Source organism: Euprymna scolopes, chromosome 1 (genome assembly GCF_053919585.1).
Source record: "Euprymna scolopes isolate OS-2025 chromosome 1, ASM5391958v1, whole genome shotgun sequence".
Lineage (NCBI taxonomy): Eukaryota > Metazoa > Mollusca > Cephalopoda > Sepiida > Sepiolidae > Euprymna > Euprymna scolopes.
The window spans coordinates 194,693,257-194,707,557 of record NC_136482.1 but is presented as its reverse complement, the minus strand read 5'-3'; the positions used below and the strand labels follow the sequence as shown (position 1 = coordinate 194,707,557).

At 32.7% G+C, this 14,301-nt stretch overlaps 1 protein-coding gene across 5 annotated transcripts in view; it reads left to right on the top strand.

Annotated features, from left to right (window-relative positions):
* LOC145278893 (follistatin-related protein 1-like) overlaps positions 1 to 14,301 on the top strand; it is a 762,811-nt gene that overhangs the window by 379,661 nt on the left and 368,849 nt on the right. For all 5 annotated transcript variants that reach the window (XM_080130700.1, XM_080130698.1, XM_080130699.1 and 2 more), the window contains one exon: positions 7,585 to 7,800. In XM_080130700.1, coding sequence (XP_079986826.1) covers positions 7,585 to 7,800 — 216 coding nt within the window. The remainder of the gene's footprint in view (positions 1 to 7,584; positions 7,801 to 14,301) is intronic.

Below are 14,301 nucleotides of genomic sequence, written 5' to 3'. Positions count from 1 at the left end.
AGTATGGGAGCAAGTTCTGGTTGAAGCTTTTTTAACACTATAATTGGGATGCCATCAGGGCCAGTTGCTTTACTGGAATCTAGGTTTTGATTAGCTTGGCGACCTCATGCACGGATATTTGTATGTTAACTAGCTTGTTCTGTGTTATAGGAGGAAATATGGGGAGTTGATGGCCTTCGTCGCATAGGGTAGAATTAGCTGCAAAGTTCTTTGCAAATAGTTTGGCCTTGTCTGATGCTGACGATATGACCTCTGGTCCATTGATAATGGTTGGGATAGAACGCACACTTCTGTTCAGGATCCTATTTGTTATTTGCCAAAACTGGTGGGAACCAAGCCGCTGATCAGCTACCTTGGATTTAACAGACTGGGCATATAGCTCTCTTGCATTTTTTATTACTCTTTTACAGTGGTTGCTGGCAGTCCTGAAAGCAGCTTTAGTCTCAGTGCATCTACTACGTTGGTAGCTATGGAAAAAATGATTTCTGTGCGCGATAGCAGCAGCACATTCAGGGGAGAACCATGGCTGGCTGTTAGGTTTTTGTTGGAAATATACATCCAAAGAATGGTTTTAACAATATGTCCATCAACACGATAACGATATTACCTCTTTCTATATCGATACTTAATAGCGATTGATTGGAACGTTTTCAATAAAGGTTGAGTTTCATGCAAACCTTTTGAAGTATAATAATGTGTAAACCACGATATTCAATCCTGATTATTTATTTTTTATCTCTTTATTTTTTATTTAGTTTTTTTTCGCCACTTTTAACGTTGTCTTTATTTCTGTATTTCTTTCTTTATTTAATTTTATTATTTATTTATGTTTTCTTTATTAGTTTTCTCTTTTTGTGTTTTCATTCTCCTCGACTCTATCTTAGTAACCCCTTGTGTGTTTTCTGTCGATTTATAAGCTTTTTTTAATGACACTTTTGTTTTTCGCCCTTTACTTTTCCTTATTTTGGGGCTTTTTTCTGCATTGTAACTTTTTTTTAACTACTTTCTTTCTCATTTTACAACATTTCCTCTGTTTTTACTACTTTCGCTTTATTTTAATACCTTCCCCCTGTTTTTACCTCCTTCTCTCTTATTTTACTACCTTCATTTTGTTTTTACTATCTACCCTTTGTTTTTCTCCTTGTTTTTACACCTTTCATTCTTATTTTACTTCCTTCTCCTGGTTTTTACCTTTTTCCGTTATATTACGACTTTCTCTTTGTTTTTACTTCCTTTTTTTTTTACTACCTTTTGTCTTAATTTTACTACATTTTTTTTGTGTTTACTACCTTCTCTCTTTTTTTTACTACCTTCTCTTAGTTTGTCTTCCTCCCCTCTTATATTACTACTTTATATTTATTCCTTCTGTTTTTACTACTTTCTCTTTGTTTTTACTTCCTTCCTTCTAATTTTACTACCTTCTTTTTGTGTTTACTATTTTGACTTTTATTTTACTACATGTTCTCTGTTTTTACCTCTTAGCATGTTTTTCTTCAGTATTCTGATGTTTTCTCTTGTTCAATGCGTTATTTTCTTTTCTAAAAATATTCAGTTTTGTTTTCCTAACCTCCTGTATTTCTTCATAATCTGATTTAATTTTCTTTTTTCTGTAAATCTTCTCATCTACATCTTTTTAATCAATGTTGCCCTTTTTTCTTTTTTCTTTTACCCTTTTTACCTCTTATTATTTGCCCCATGCTTTACAGCCTCTCGTTTTTATTATCGTTTCTTTTTTGTATCCTTTATTTATTGTTTCTTTATTTTTTGTTTATTTATTTATTGTTTCTTTATTTTTTGTTTATTTATTTATTGTTTCTTTATTTTTTGTTTATTTATTTATTGTTTCTTTATTTTTTGTTTATTTATTTATTGTTTCTTTATTTTTTGTTTATTTATTTATTGTTTCTTTATTCCGTTGTTAATTTTTTTATCTTTGTCTCCTTTTTTTTTAACTTCTTCAAATATGACATATTCTTCTATTTTTGCGTGCTTTTCTTCTTTTTCTTCGCGTCTTTCTTTTTGTGCTTTTCTTTCTATAATCTCCATTGTTTTCTTCTTCCAATACTGTTTTTTTTGTTTTTCTTTTTTAGTTTCTTCTTCTCATCTTTATTCTCTTCATTCTCTTCAACACTTCCGCTTCATCACACCTGTCACCTCCCAGCATCCGCTTCCGTTCTCTTTATCGAACCAATCATATCCATTTAAACCTTTTCATCTCATTCATAACTGATATCTACAATAATTCTATTGAGACAAGCGCTCAACACGAATAAATGGACCATCAAATTGACGCTCCTTCTCGCCGAACCTGTTAATGGAAATTAACCTATTACCAACATCCTTAATGGCGGACGAGGTAATGGGCTTAATGAACCCAAGACACGGTTATCGCGTGCCAATATTTAGAAAACCATAGAATCGTCTGCTTAAACGTCATGAATAACGATCATAGAAAACCTGAAAGACTCGATGCTTAACACTACAGGAATGTTTTCAATATCAACGGAATGGCATTTTACTAAATATCAACATTCAAGGAACCTAGAGTGTCATTAAAAGTAAATTTTAGACCAAAAATATTATTCAAAATACACACAAAAAAATATTCATATAAACATAGTTCTTTAATCATCAAGTGCATAGGTTCCCAACGTTGTGCAAGACGATATTCCAGAAGTGAGGGAAAAATTCAAACGAAAACTAGAGCATCTGTTATATATTACTCTTTTGTGTGTGTCTGCTTTTTTCTTTTGCGATTTACTAACTTTTTACTTTCATTTTATGGTTCATTATTGGTAAGCAGCAATGAACCTCACCAGTACCAGATGGGTGACCATTTGGAGAGGCTAGGCGCTCTATGTATTGCATTGAGTCGTAGAAATTCCCATTGGTATCTGGCGGTGTGTTTAACTCACGGGGGTAGATACATCTCTGAATCAAGACGGAAAGCAACTGTCTTTATTTGTTTCCAGAGGTTAGCATCGCTCTACAATTTGGAGATCGGTGGTCGCCGACGTTGTAAAAACAGCAGGGTTGCTGCATGCATGTAATTTTATAAACATTCACAGGTAATATGAACTGGGACAAATACATTAATGGCATTGCGAAATCTGCTGTAAAAAACGTGGGTTCCCTTTATTATACCAGAAGACTAGTCACGCCTGAGAGTATCGTGTACGTTTACACCATTCACCCATGCATGGAGTAGTGTTGCCACATCTGGGCTCATGCATTTGCCACTAGCGTCTCCTTTTTTGATAGTGTTCAAAAAAAGTGTCTTCAATCAAATACATCCCACTTTGTTAACTAAGCTCCAATCACTGTCCCATCGCCGCAATGTTCATCCCTGTGTCTGTTTTACAAGTATTTTAATGAAATGTGCTCTGATGCGCTCGTTGCACTTCTGTCCCCTCCCCGACGTACATATTTTCGACAAACTAGCTTGGAAACAAAATGTTGTGCCTTCACTGTTGAGGTCACTAAATGCCAGAAAGCTGTCTACTCAAGAAGCGTCTTCCCTTGGACAGTTAGAATTTGAGTTCCCTTCTGCTACCTGCTCTCATAACTGTACTGATATGCAGAAGTTTTTAAATGTAACATAAACCAACATCTTGATAATCTTTCCGAGATATGGTCCTAAATAGTAGCCCCTTACGTCCACGTTGCGATATGGCTGGATGTGTGTAACAGAAATGAAAATGTATTTAAAGAATGATGTTGTGATTTTCTTTTGAAAATTTATCATCAAACAATATAAATTTAAAGGTGGGCGAGGTTTGAGAGAACCACTGACCTAGTACTACACTGGGCCAATATGGAAAATGGATTAAGCTTAGTGCGATCGGGGTACTGCTGGCCAGCAAAGTCTAAACAGGTTATGAGTCTTTGTCGCTTTGCATCAATGTTTCCAATTACGGAACAGCAATCATTTCGGAGGCGGGGCTATATAAACGAAACTGTACATTTTGTATCCTGCTCTCAAATCAGTCATGCCCTTTGGCTGTGTCCATGAGTGATTTGTGTTCCGCCGTTCATCGCATTTGGAACAAAAGCTCTCCAAATGCAGAGCAAGAGACGCAAGAAAGAAAGTGTGGATCTCGATTTTGCTATAGTTTAGCCGCCACTTATTTCTATCTCATCGCCTCCACAATGTATCTGCTGAGTCATTCTCTCGGGGAATCAGACAGACTTTTTCGAATCTCCTCCCCCCTCTCTCTCTCTCTCTCTCTCTCTCTCTTCTATCTATCTATCTAGCTAGCTATCTATCTAGGTATCTCCGACTCGCCGAAACAGACTCTCTAATCCGTATCAATCTTTCTCCAAAATAGCATTCCACGAATCGCTCGGTGACGAAGCGATCCACTAGGTGTGTCAGAAACTTTGTGAAATATTGAATAATTCGACCTCCTGTTTTTTAAGCTTATAGCTACTCGAAAAATGTAATTCAACCCCTAATTTTTTTAAGTTAAAAGAGCAAGGACCAAGGTTTTATTAAAAAGCAAAAAAAAACAAACAAACAACGTTTTTTTTTTTTTAAAAAAAGGTTTTAAACTTCGGACTTTATAGGTAAGTCTCTAAAAAGCAGTACGTTTTTTGTTTTAAATTTGAATATATTATTTATTGATCTTTCATCTTCAATTTGTGATATATAAAACTTCGGTGAGTAAATTAATTATTTGTTTTTTAATAGACATTTCTAAATGGGGGTGCGTGAATTAAAAAAACCTTCGTCGAAAATATTATATTCAGTTTATTGGAAAGAGCATAAAATTTCACATTGACCCTGAAAATATCGTAAAAATAAAATAAATAGAAAAATTTTGATAGATTTTTAAAGTATACAAATTGAAAAATACTGAACTCGTAAAATTCAATTGATTTCATTACTGTTTTTTTTTATAAAAAAAGATATTTCTATTACGTTTTATACAACATTAATAGTTTATTTTGGAAGTATAATCCATAAGTAAAATAAACAAACCGCTTGTAAAAGAGAAATTTCGAGTTCTTTTTTAATATTTTATTCGCAGTTTCGTGTTAGCGGTGTAAAAAATTCCTACAAAAATTCTGATACACCTAGCGATCCACATCACGCCATGTCAACGATTGCTCTCTTGTTCTAATCGTCTCTAATTTTGTTATGATATATTTTTATAAACAAGCAATTTGCCTTTGTTAATAACTAAAAATCTAGAAATAATGAACTACAATTGCTAAGTCTATATATTGCCCTGGGCACAATTACCAGTCCGTCTATTGTAGACCTATTATCTTTAGCAAGGTACTTCAGCAAATGTCAGGTGAAGCATTCCTTTCATGTGTGACTGTAAATGCATGAAGTTTTAGTCGTTATGTGTGCTTTACTTCAAGAAAAATACATTGGATTGCGATATAAACCTAAACTATTGTTCGAAATCCTTAATCACGTCGACATATCGATTTTGGCTAGACCACCGAAGTCCAGGAACGTTTATCCTGATCAAAAGCAGCTGGGTTTCATGTTAGTAATACCAGGCACAGTAGTGGAAGGATATTAACACTTCCTTGTAAGAACTGCAAAGTCTGATGGGATATACAAACGAATTGAGACCGTTATGATTTGAAACTATGAAACTGGGGGTGCGAAATCGATTCAATCCAACTCGGAGTTCCACTTCAATAGGTGTACGGTATTTTTTAAGGTTCTATGTATTTGTGCCAAAAAGTTTCTCTCCGTTGTTTTAAATACTATTATATTATTATATTACTATCAGCATCTGTGTAAATTCCAGAGGGGACTTATTCATATGTAATATAATGATGCTGACATTCTGAAGATGTTCAGCGTAAATGGAGACGCTCTGATATTGTAGCTCTTTTGTTAAAGCTGCAAAAGTATTTATATAAGCTAGCAGAGACGCACGGCGTAACCCGGTCGTAAGGTACGATATAATATGATAATTTAATCCTTGCAGATTTCGTATATATTATCATATTATTATATTATTATAGAGTTAATGTTCTATCGATTTTTATATATTATAAAGTTGCGATTTCAAAAATAAAGAAATATGTCCATATGACTTGGATGCATCAACTTGAATCGAAACCGAAACCAAAACTTATGAAATATAGATAGATAGATAGATAGATATATAACTGGGTCAATTCAGTTATAATCGAAAACAAAACCAAAACTTATGACGAATTCTTGATAAAAATATTTATAAAAATAAATAAGCTTGAATCGAAACCGAAACCAAAACTTATGAAATATAGATAGATAGATTGATAGAGATATAACTGGGTCGATTCAGTTATAATCGAAAACAAAACCAAAACTTATGAAGAATTCTTGATAAATATATATAAATAAACTTGAATCGAAATCGAAACCACAAATCTTTGGTAAAATAATTTATTACAAGATATGGAAGTCCATAACAATTACACGACAGTCACTCGGATGTAAGTGCGACACACAAAAAACTGTAACATCCGGGTTTTTTTTAGGTTTTGATCCCACCGTAGGAACTAAACAAAAACAAAATAAATAATAATAAAGAGAGTACCTGAAAATACAATTTAAAACTATTTCAAACCATTGTATGGAATCGTTTTAAATTGTATTTGCAAGTACTTTTTTGACGGCGGTATTACATGCATTGTAATTTTTTATTGTAATGAATGAGACTAAGTTTCCTCTGATATTTCCAAACTTTAGCAAAACAGTGTTGGTTGATATAAACTTTTTTATTTCACTTTAATGCCATTGTTTTGTCGTAAGGTTGAGTCAAAACAAACAAAACATACACTATATGTATACAAATGACCTAGGACACTTATGACCTAGGAAACTTATGACCTAGGACACTTATGGCCTAGGAAACTTATGACCTAGGACATTTATGGCCTAGAACACTAAAGATCTAGGACACTTATGACCTAGGAAACTTATGACCTAGGACACTTATGGCCTAGAACACTAACGATCTAGGACACTTATGACCTAGGACATTTAGATATGGGGTACTTAAAACCTAGGATACTTATGGCCGGAACACTAATAACCATGACACCAATGACTAGTCACCGTCTGTCATTCTTAACATTGAGGTAAAATTTTCATTAATAAATTAATTTTATTTGAGAGGGAAATCATTCGTTTGTGTGTCGTATAAGTGTTTTATATTTTCATTGGTCTGCCATGTTTCCGTAAGATAAATGACATCTTTTTTCTGGTACACATCTTGCAAAAAGCCAAAACTGAAGAGCCAGTGCTCAAAACAACGAGATATTATAAAAAGGCTGACTGGGAAGTCATCAGAGATCTTATCAGAGATGCCACATGGGGAAAAAAATTTTTCTCTTCCTGCTGAACAGTGCGCAAACGAGACAACTGAATGGTTCAAAACTGCAATTAAAGCGCATGTTCCCATGCGGAAATTTTATAGCAATCCCCACTCTCCCCAATGGTTTACTTCGACTTGCGCAACTGCCATTGCTCAAAGGCAGCATGCATACCGCAGATTTAAGAATAACCTTGATTGCTTAGATGGACTCGTATATTCAAAATGTTCAAACTTTTTCTTTTTTTATTTCTAGAGAAAAACTGTGGTGTTTTTCATTGCACGCCGGGAGAAGAATGCGTGGAAACAAAACCGCAAAATTTCGAATGCGTGTGCCGCATCGCTTGCAAAAAGCACAATCGTCCAGTGTGCGGCAGCGATGGTGTCACCTATGCAAATCATTGTGAATTACACAGGACAGCATGCATTGAAGAGAGGAAGATAAGAATCGTTCACAAAAACAAGTGCCCAGGTAAGTGACGGAAGTCTTACTTATTTATGGTGACGATACACCTGAATAAATCACATATATATATATATATATATATACACATATGCAGACATAAAAGATGTTAAATAAGTTTTCTGTTCGTTATTGTTTATATGCATATACTACCTATGTACACATGAATATATATGTGTGTGTGCGTGTGTGTGTGTATACAATGGATACTCTCTATAGAAGATCCACTAATATTCTTATTGCTAGACGTCGCATCCATATTTTATTACCTAACACTTACCCTCCAATTTTGATGAGAAGCATTAGGCTTCGAAATGCTTGGTATAAAACGCTTTCATAACCTCTATACACTGTATTGTTTCCTCTTGTTTCAAATTGATTCTATATGCATCTGTATATATTTTTCAATTATCAATATATTTTCTCTAATATATATATATATATATATATATATATATATATATATCTGTTTCACGGTACAAAACTTATAGACGGAAAAAAATCAGGCACCCTTTTCATCAGGGGACTCATCAGGTGTTAATTGTTGATATATAAAAAAAATTAATTAATTATTTCGCAAAAGCAGACTTAATGGGATGTACGTGTAAATGTTTACTGAAGGAGAGAAAAAGGAAGGAAGGTTGGAATACGAACCAAATAAAATATTTATAATTATATAAAATGTATGTATCAAGTGGGGGCAAAGGGGAGAGTTAAAATATATCATCAAATCAGTCAAATGACCTAACGAATTCTTTCTGTCAATAGAGAAAAACATTATCACGGATTTACCTGTCTTGTTGGAATTATTCCAACAATACAGGTAAATCCGTGATAATGTTTTCACCGGAAATGCGTTCGTCTAAAACATCATAATCTTCACAAGCACAGCACATTCTACTACAAACTCACTGAACAGTTGTTTGCCGTACTGAAAAGAATACTGACGATATTGCGTGTTCCGGTTGTGTTCGTTTCTTCGCACTATTTTTATTTATGTATTTTTTCAACCGGCCACATGTATTTTTATGCGTATATGGTAAAGGGAGGGAGTGGAAAATTCAAATACAAACAAGTTTTGTAAAAGTTTAACAATAGGTATAAGAGCCTGTCTCTGCTCTATCATTATTTTCATGGCAAGCACTCGTCTGAGCTCCAATCTATAGTCTCACTTGCGAAACCTTCACAAAAAACACATTATACATAAACCATCAGCAGTTTCCTCCACTCTCTATAGGTGGCCTTATCTAACAGGAAATTCCATGAACACAGCTTCTTTCTTAGAACTGTCCGTCTGTGGAGTAGTCTCGCTAGCCAGCTTACCAGCTGACTTTATTATGGTCGTCTTCAAGTCCAATGTAAAGAAGTTCACAGTAGTTAATTTACTTTTAAATTCGATGCATCCATGCATCACTGTGAGAGATTTATTTGTTCGTCTTTCTTCAGCGTATTTTACGAACCGCCAGTTCCGGGGTTTCCCCCGTTTTTGTTTACTAAGCTATATACAATGTATCGTATGTATTGCGAATATTTCTTTGTTCTTATCTTATTTAACAAAACGGTTGAGATTTTTGGAAATAGAAAAACGTCATAGAAAATGTAATTATTTTGTTTATATTCCTTTTAGTTTCGTTTTTTTTTTTCTGTCGGAGTTCTCTAAATCAAGGGAACCTTTCATGCGTCTAACAATTGATCACTACATATGGTGCATAGAAATCCTAGTATTACATTCCAGTTCCCTCTTATCACTTAAACGTCGAGTTAGTAAAAAGTTAGGAATAATAATTTTCCTTTCACTTATAGACCAGTTAACCACGTTATAGTATATATGTTTTTTAGGTTTTTAGTTTTACTGGATTCTAGGAGAAAAATTAATCTAGTCTGGTGACGTGTCCAGTTTGGTGTTGCTGGTATAGGCAACATCACTAAGAGACTTTCAAATAGTTCTCTATATAAAAGTTACTTTGTCTGTCTGTTTCCATACTTTCAAACTTTATCACTTCCGAAACTAAAAGTACGGGCCTCAAATGATTGGATTTTTTTATGGATCGTTCTTTTATGGGTTTCCAGTTTAAATAGCTTTTACAGCGTCAAAAATGGGTCAAAATTGAAATAATCGTTATACATTTTGCAGTTTCTTTTTAATCAGTTCATATACGTGTCACGTTTGTGCAATGATGACGTCACCAGCTTTGAATGCTTTTGGCTTCGATTCTAGCTGATGACAGCCATATACTCTTTTCTTTTACTTTTGAAATTACGACCATGTAATAATATATACGTAATCTGGACACATTTAAATATCATATTTAAGCGTATTTTACGACCGGGCAAAGCTGGGCCACCGCCCCCTCTAGTATTTCTCTATAGCAAAGCCTTTTGTATAGGATTGGGGCAATTTTTCATTTGTCTATATAAGGATTGTGTTTGAACCTTTTCATTAAGCATGAGATTTTATCTAGACATAAAAGGATTACCTTATGTGCTAGCAAGGGTTTTAACTTCGACTTATGAACGAGTTAATATAGCCTGAAGCTCGTTTATCGATAAAGACAGGAATTCTATGAAATATCAATCGGCATTCCATCGAAATCGGTTAGTTCTATAGCAAATGCGACTGCTTGAAAAATCCCTCTTAATCATTGTCAAAAGTTGAACAGTTCATTAACATCGCCATTGTGCTTTACAAAGAAAGACCACAATGTGTTGATACCATCCCTCCTCTTCACACTCTCTACCTTTCGCTCTCTCTTTCTATATCTCCCTTTCCACGTATCTGTCCTGCTCTGCTTCTCTCTTTTCGTTTCTTTGTTCATGATAATGCCAGTCGGCAGTTTCCACCAATGAATGGTCTTCATTAAGGCACGTGACATTCGCTGTAATGGCGTCCACAAATACGAATGCCTGCAATCAGTGTCGACCAATTTGCATGATTCCTGGTTATCGGCAACAAAAGGTGGGGCGTGAGAAGAAAGAAAAAAATGACTTTTTTTCTTTTCGAATATGAAAGACGACTCTGAGAAATAAAAATAAATGATTGCAAAAGTAGTGAATTGAATAAAAATTAATGAAAATAAACACAAAAGTGAAATCTCTAAGTATATGTAAAAGTCATTTTGTCTGTGTGTATGTCTATCTCTCTCTCTCTCTCTCTCTCTCTCTCTCTCTCTCTCTCTCTCTCTCTCTCTCTCTCTGTATGTGTTACTTTGTGCTTGCGAATAGGTTACCTATGGACTCCAAATTGGCTGAGCTGATATGTTTTTGTTTTTTAATTTCACACAAATTTATTTCACGTCTCTGGGGATGTTTTATCATAGGTTTTGTATCGAAATGCCTCCGATAAGTAATGGAAATCGATCATTGAAAAAAATCTGATTAAAGATGGAATAATTTTGACCAAAGTAAACAATCTTATTCAGTTTAACATCGGGAGTGAAATCAGGAAGTTTTATCACTACAAAAGGAGCACGGCATATAAAATCAACAGTAGGTATTTGATAAAACAGGGGCGCGTTTGAAATGATTCTCTTTAGAGCACAATTGATCCATGATATTTGTATGTTAAATTTTAATTCTGAGCTATTATATATGAGTAATAATTTAATAAAATCAACAGTAAATCCTCTACAGTGCAACGAAAACTACAATTTATTGTAGACGTAGTCGCTGCGGGGAGGCATGTGAGTTTTCCTCGTGCTGCATGATGAGTCTCCGACTAGAACGGGCAATCAATTTATTTGATAAAAAAATTGGCGATTTCAACAATTTTGATTACAATAAAATTAATGTAAGTATAAATCATTCATCGATCTTTATTTAATTCCGGACGACGTTGTGTCTCCCTGCCAGTGAATAATAAGACAAAGTAATTTTTAAAAAATGCTTAATACCTAATAAGAAAAAAAATGAAATAAAAACGAATGAAAAATAATAGATACAACGTGTAAATACAACTAGGTATTCAAGTGATGCAGACTTGTTCCTTTGCCTGCCACGCTTAAGTTTGACAAATATTCTTTACATGTACCCGCGCTTATGCATCAGCTCAGTTTACGTATTTCACTTTTGCTTGAAATAGCAGTTTTATCAAAATAAAGTGATGAGTTAATAAAATGTTAATGAAGCCTAAGTAAAAGTAATATATACATACATGCATATGAAATATATAAAACTCTATATATAAAAGGCATTAAAAATCTATTAAACTGTAGAAGTGAAATAGGAAACAACTGTATACACAGAATAAGCTTTAATTTAGTATAACAATTCATACACAGAAAATAATAATAATAATAATAATAATAATAATAATAATAATAATAATAATAATTAATAGCGGTACCTGTGGAAATTCCATAGGGGACTCATTCATGTGTAATATATTGATGTTGGCATTCTGTAGATGTTCAGTGTAAATGGAGATCCTCTGATATTATTGTAGCTTTTTGTTAAAACTGTAAAAGTATTTATCTAAGCTAGCATGAACGACTGGCAAATCCCGGTTGCAAATTACGCTTAAATATGATATTTTAATTCTTGCAGATTTCGTATATATTATTATAGAGTTAATGTACTATCGATTTTATATACTATAAAGTTGCAATTTCACAAAAAAAATGTATTCAAATGATTTGGGTGCATTAGCTTGAATCGAAACCGAAATAAAAACTTATGAGAAATATATATATATATATATATATATATATATATATATATATATATATATTTCTCATAAGTATATATATGCATATATATATACCTATATATATATACATATATATATACATATATATATGCATATACATATACATATATATATATAATAAATTCCACAACCAAACAACGTCGCAGCCCACAAGAGCCATGACAGTCAACAAACCGGAAGTCCAAGACTCGAGTTTGTCTAACTGATGAGCCCAAATTAGTGCGACGTTGTTTAACTGTGGAATTTATTATATATAATCTCTCACATTCTGAAAATCATAATATATATATATATATATATATATATATATATATATATATATATATATATATATATATATATATATATATATGATTTGAGTTCTTTCAGCCATAATTTAAACCGGACCAAAAACTGATGAAAAATTCTTGATAAAATTATTTATTAGAAGAAATGGAAGTACATAACAATAAAACGACCCGGGTGTAAGCGTGACACATAAAATAACACATAGTAATATATAGATTATTATTATTATTATTATTATTATTATTATTATTATTATTATTATTATTATTATTAAATCAATAATTTAAGTAATATAACATCTAAAATGAAAAGAAAAACATATTCCAAGCATTGAAATAGTTAAACAAAGCCATGTTTTAAATCACAAAAACGATGAGTCACTCATTTTTCAAAACGGAACAAAAAGGGGATTAGAACTCAGAACTCCCTGCGATTGGCTGATAAAAAAAATAAAAAAGTCATGTGCAGACTAACAAGAAAATATGATTGATTAGCAAACTAAACCTTAACCCACGTTTAAATATAAAAGCACCTCATAAGTGATGAATGCCAGGCATTTGAGCCTGACGAGTATATAGAGGGATGTACCGCATAATACGTCTAGAACGCGTTTTGAATACGTCTTTTTTGAACACGTGTGTCCTTGTTATCTATTCCATAACGTCACATCGCTAAGCTGGCTTGGTCAGTTGCGTATAGCTGCTTCTTACTTAGCGTCGGTGGTTTTGTTACATGAATTAATGAAAAAAAAACGTTTTAGTTTTGGAAAATGCTTCTCGATATCAATAATGGCTGACCTGTCAACTTCCAAACCCGCTAACTGTATTTTCGTATTTCAGCAGACCTTTCTCTACATGCGAATTTTGAAAATTAATTTCCTAGTGTTGCCTACAAGGTTAGAATGATTCTTCCTTTAGGGAGAAAATAGTTTGTTAATTAATTATTCTTTTATTGAATTATGTTTTTAATGAATTATTTTTTAATGAATTATTTTTTTAATGAATTATTTTTTAATGAATTATTTTTTAATGAATTATTTTTGAATGAATTATTTTTTAATGAATTATTTTTTTAATGAATTATTTTTTTAATAATTTTTTTTTAATGAATTATTTTTAATGAATTATTTTTTAATGATTATTTTTTAATGAATTATTTTTTAATGAATTATTTTTAATGAATTATTTTTAATGAATTATTTTTTATCAAGACTTGAAATACAAAGTAAATAATAATTGCGAAAGCAAACTGTGATCGAGAGAAAATATCTTCCTCCTTGCAACGAACATGTAAAGACTACGACACCATTAACGCCAACCTGGTTCGATACATCAAGTTGGTACATAAATATCTAATAGAAATTTATTGAATTCTTCAATGTTATCATTTGTTCTTGTTACCTTGTTTCATATCGAACGGCTCTTCCTCCCAAATTACATTGTCACTACCTCCAAAATTCAACTTCTTCATCAAAATAAATATTTATTCTATATATCTACATTTGGCTAAAATGTCTG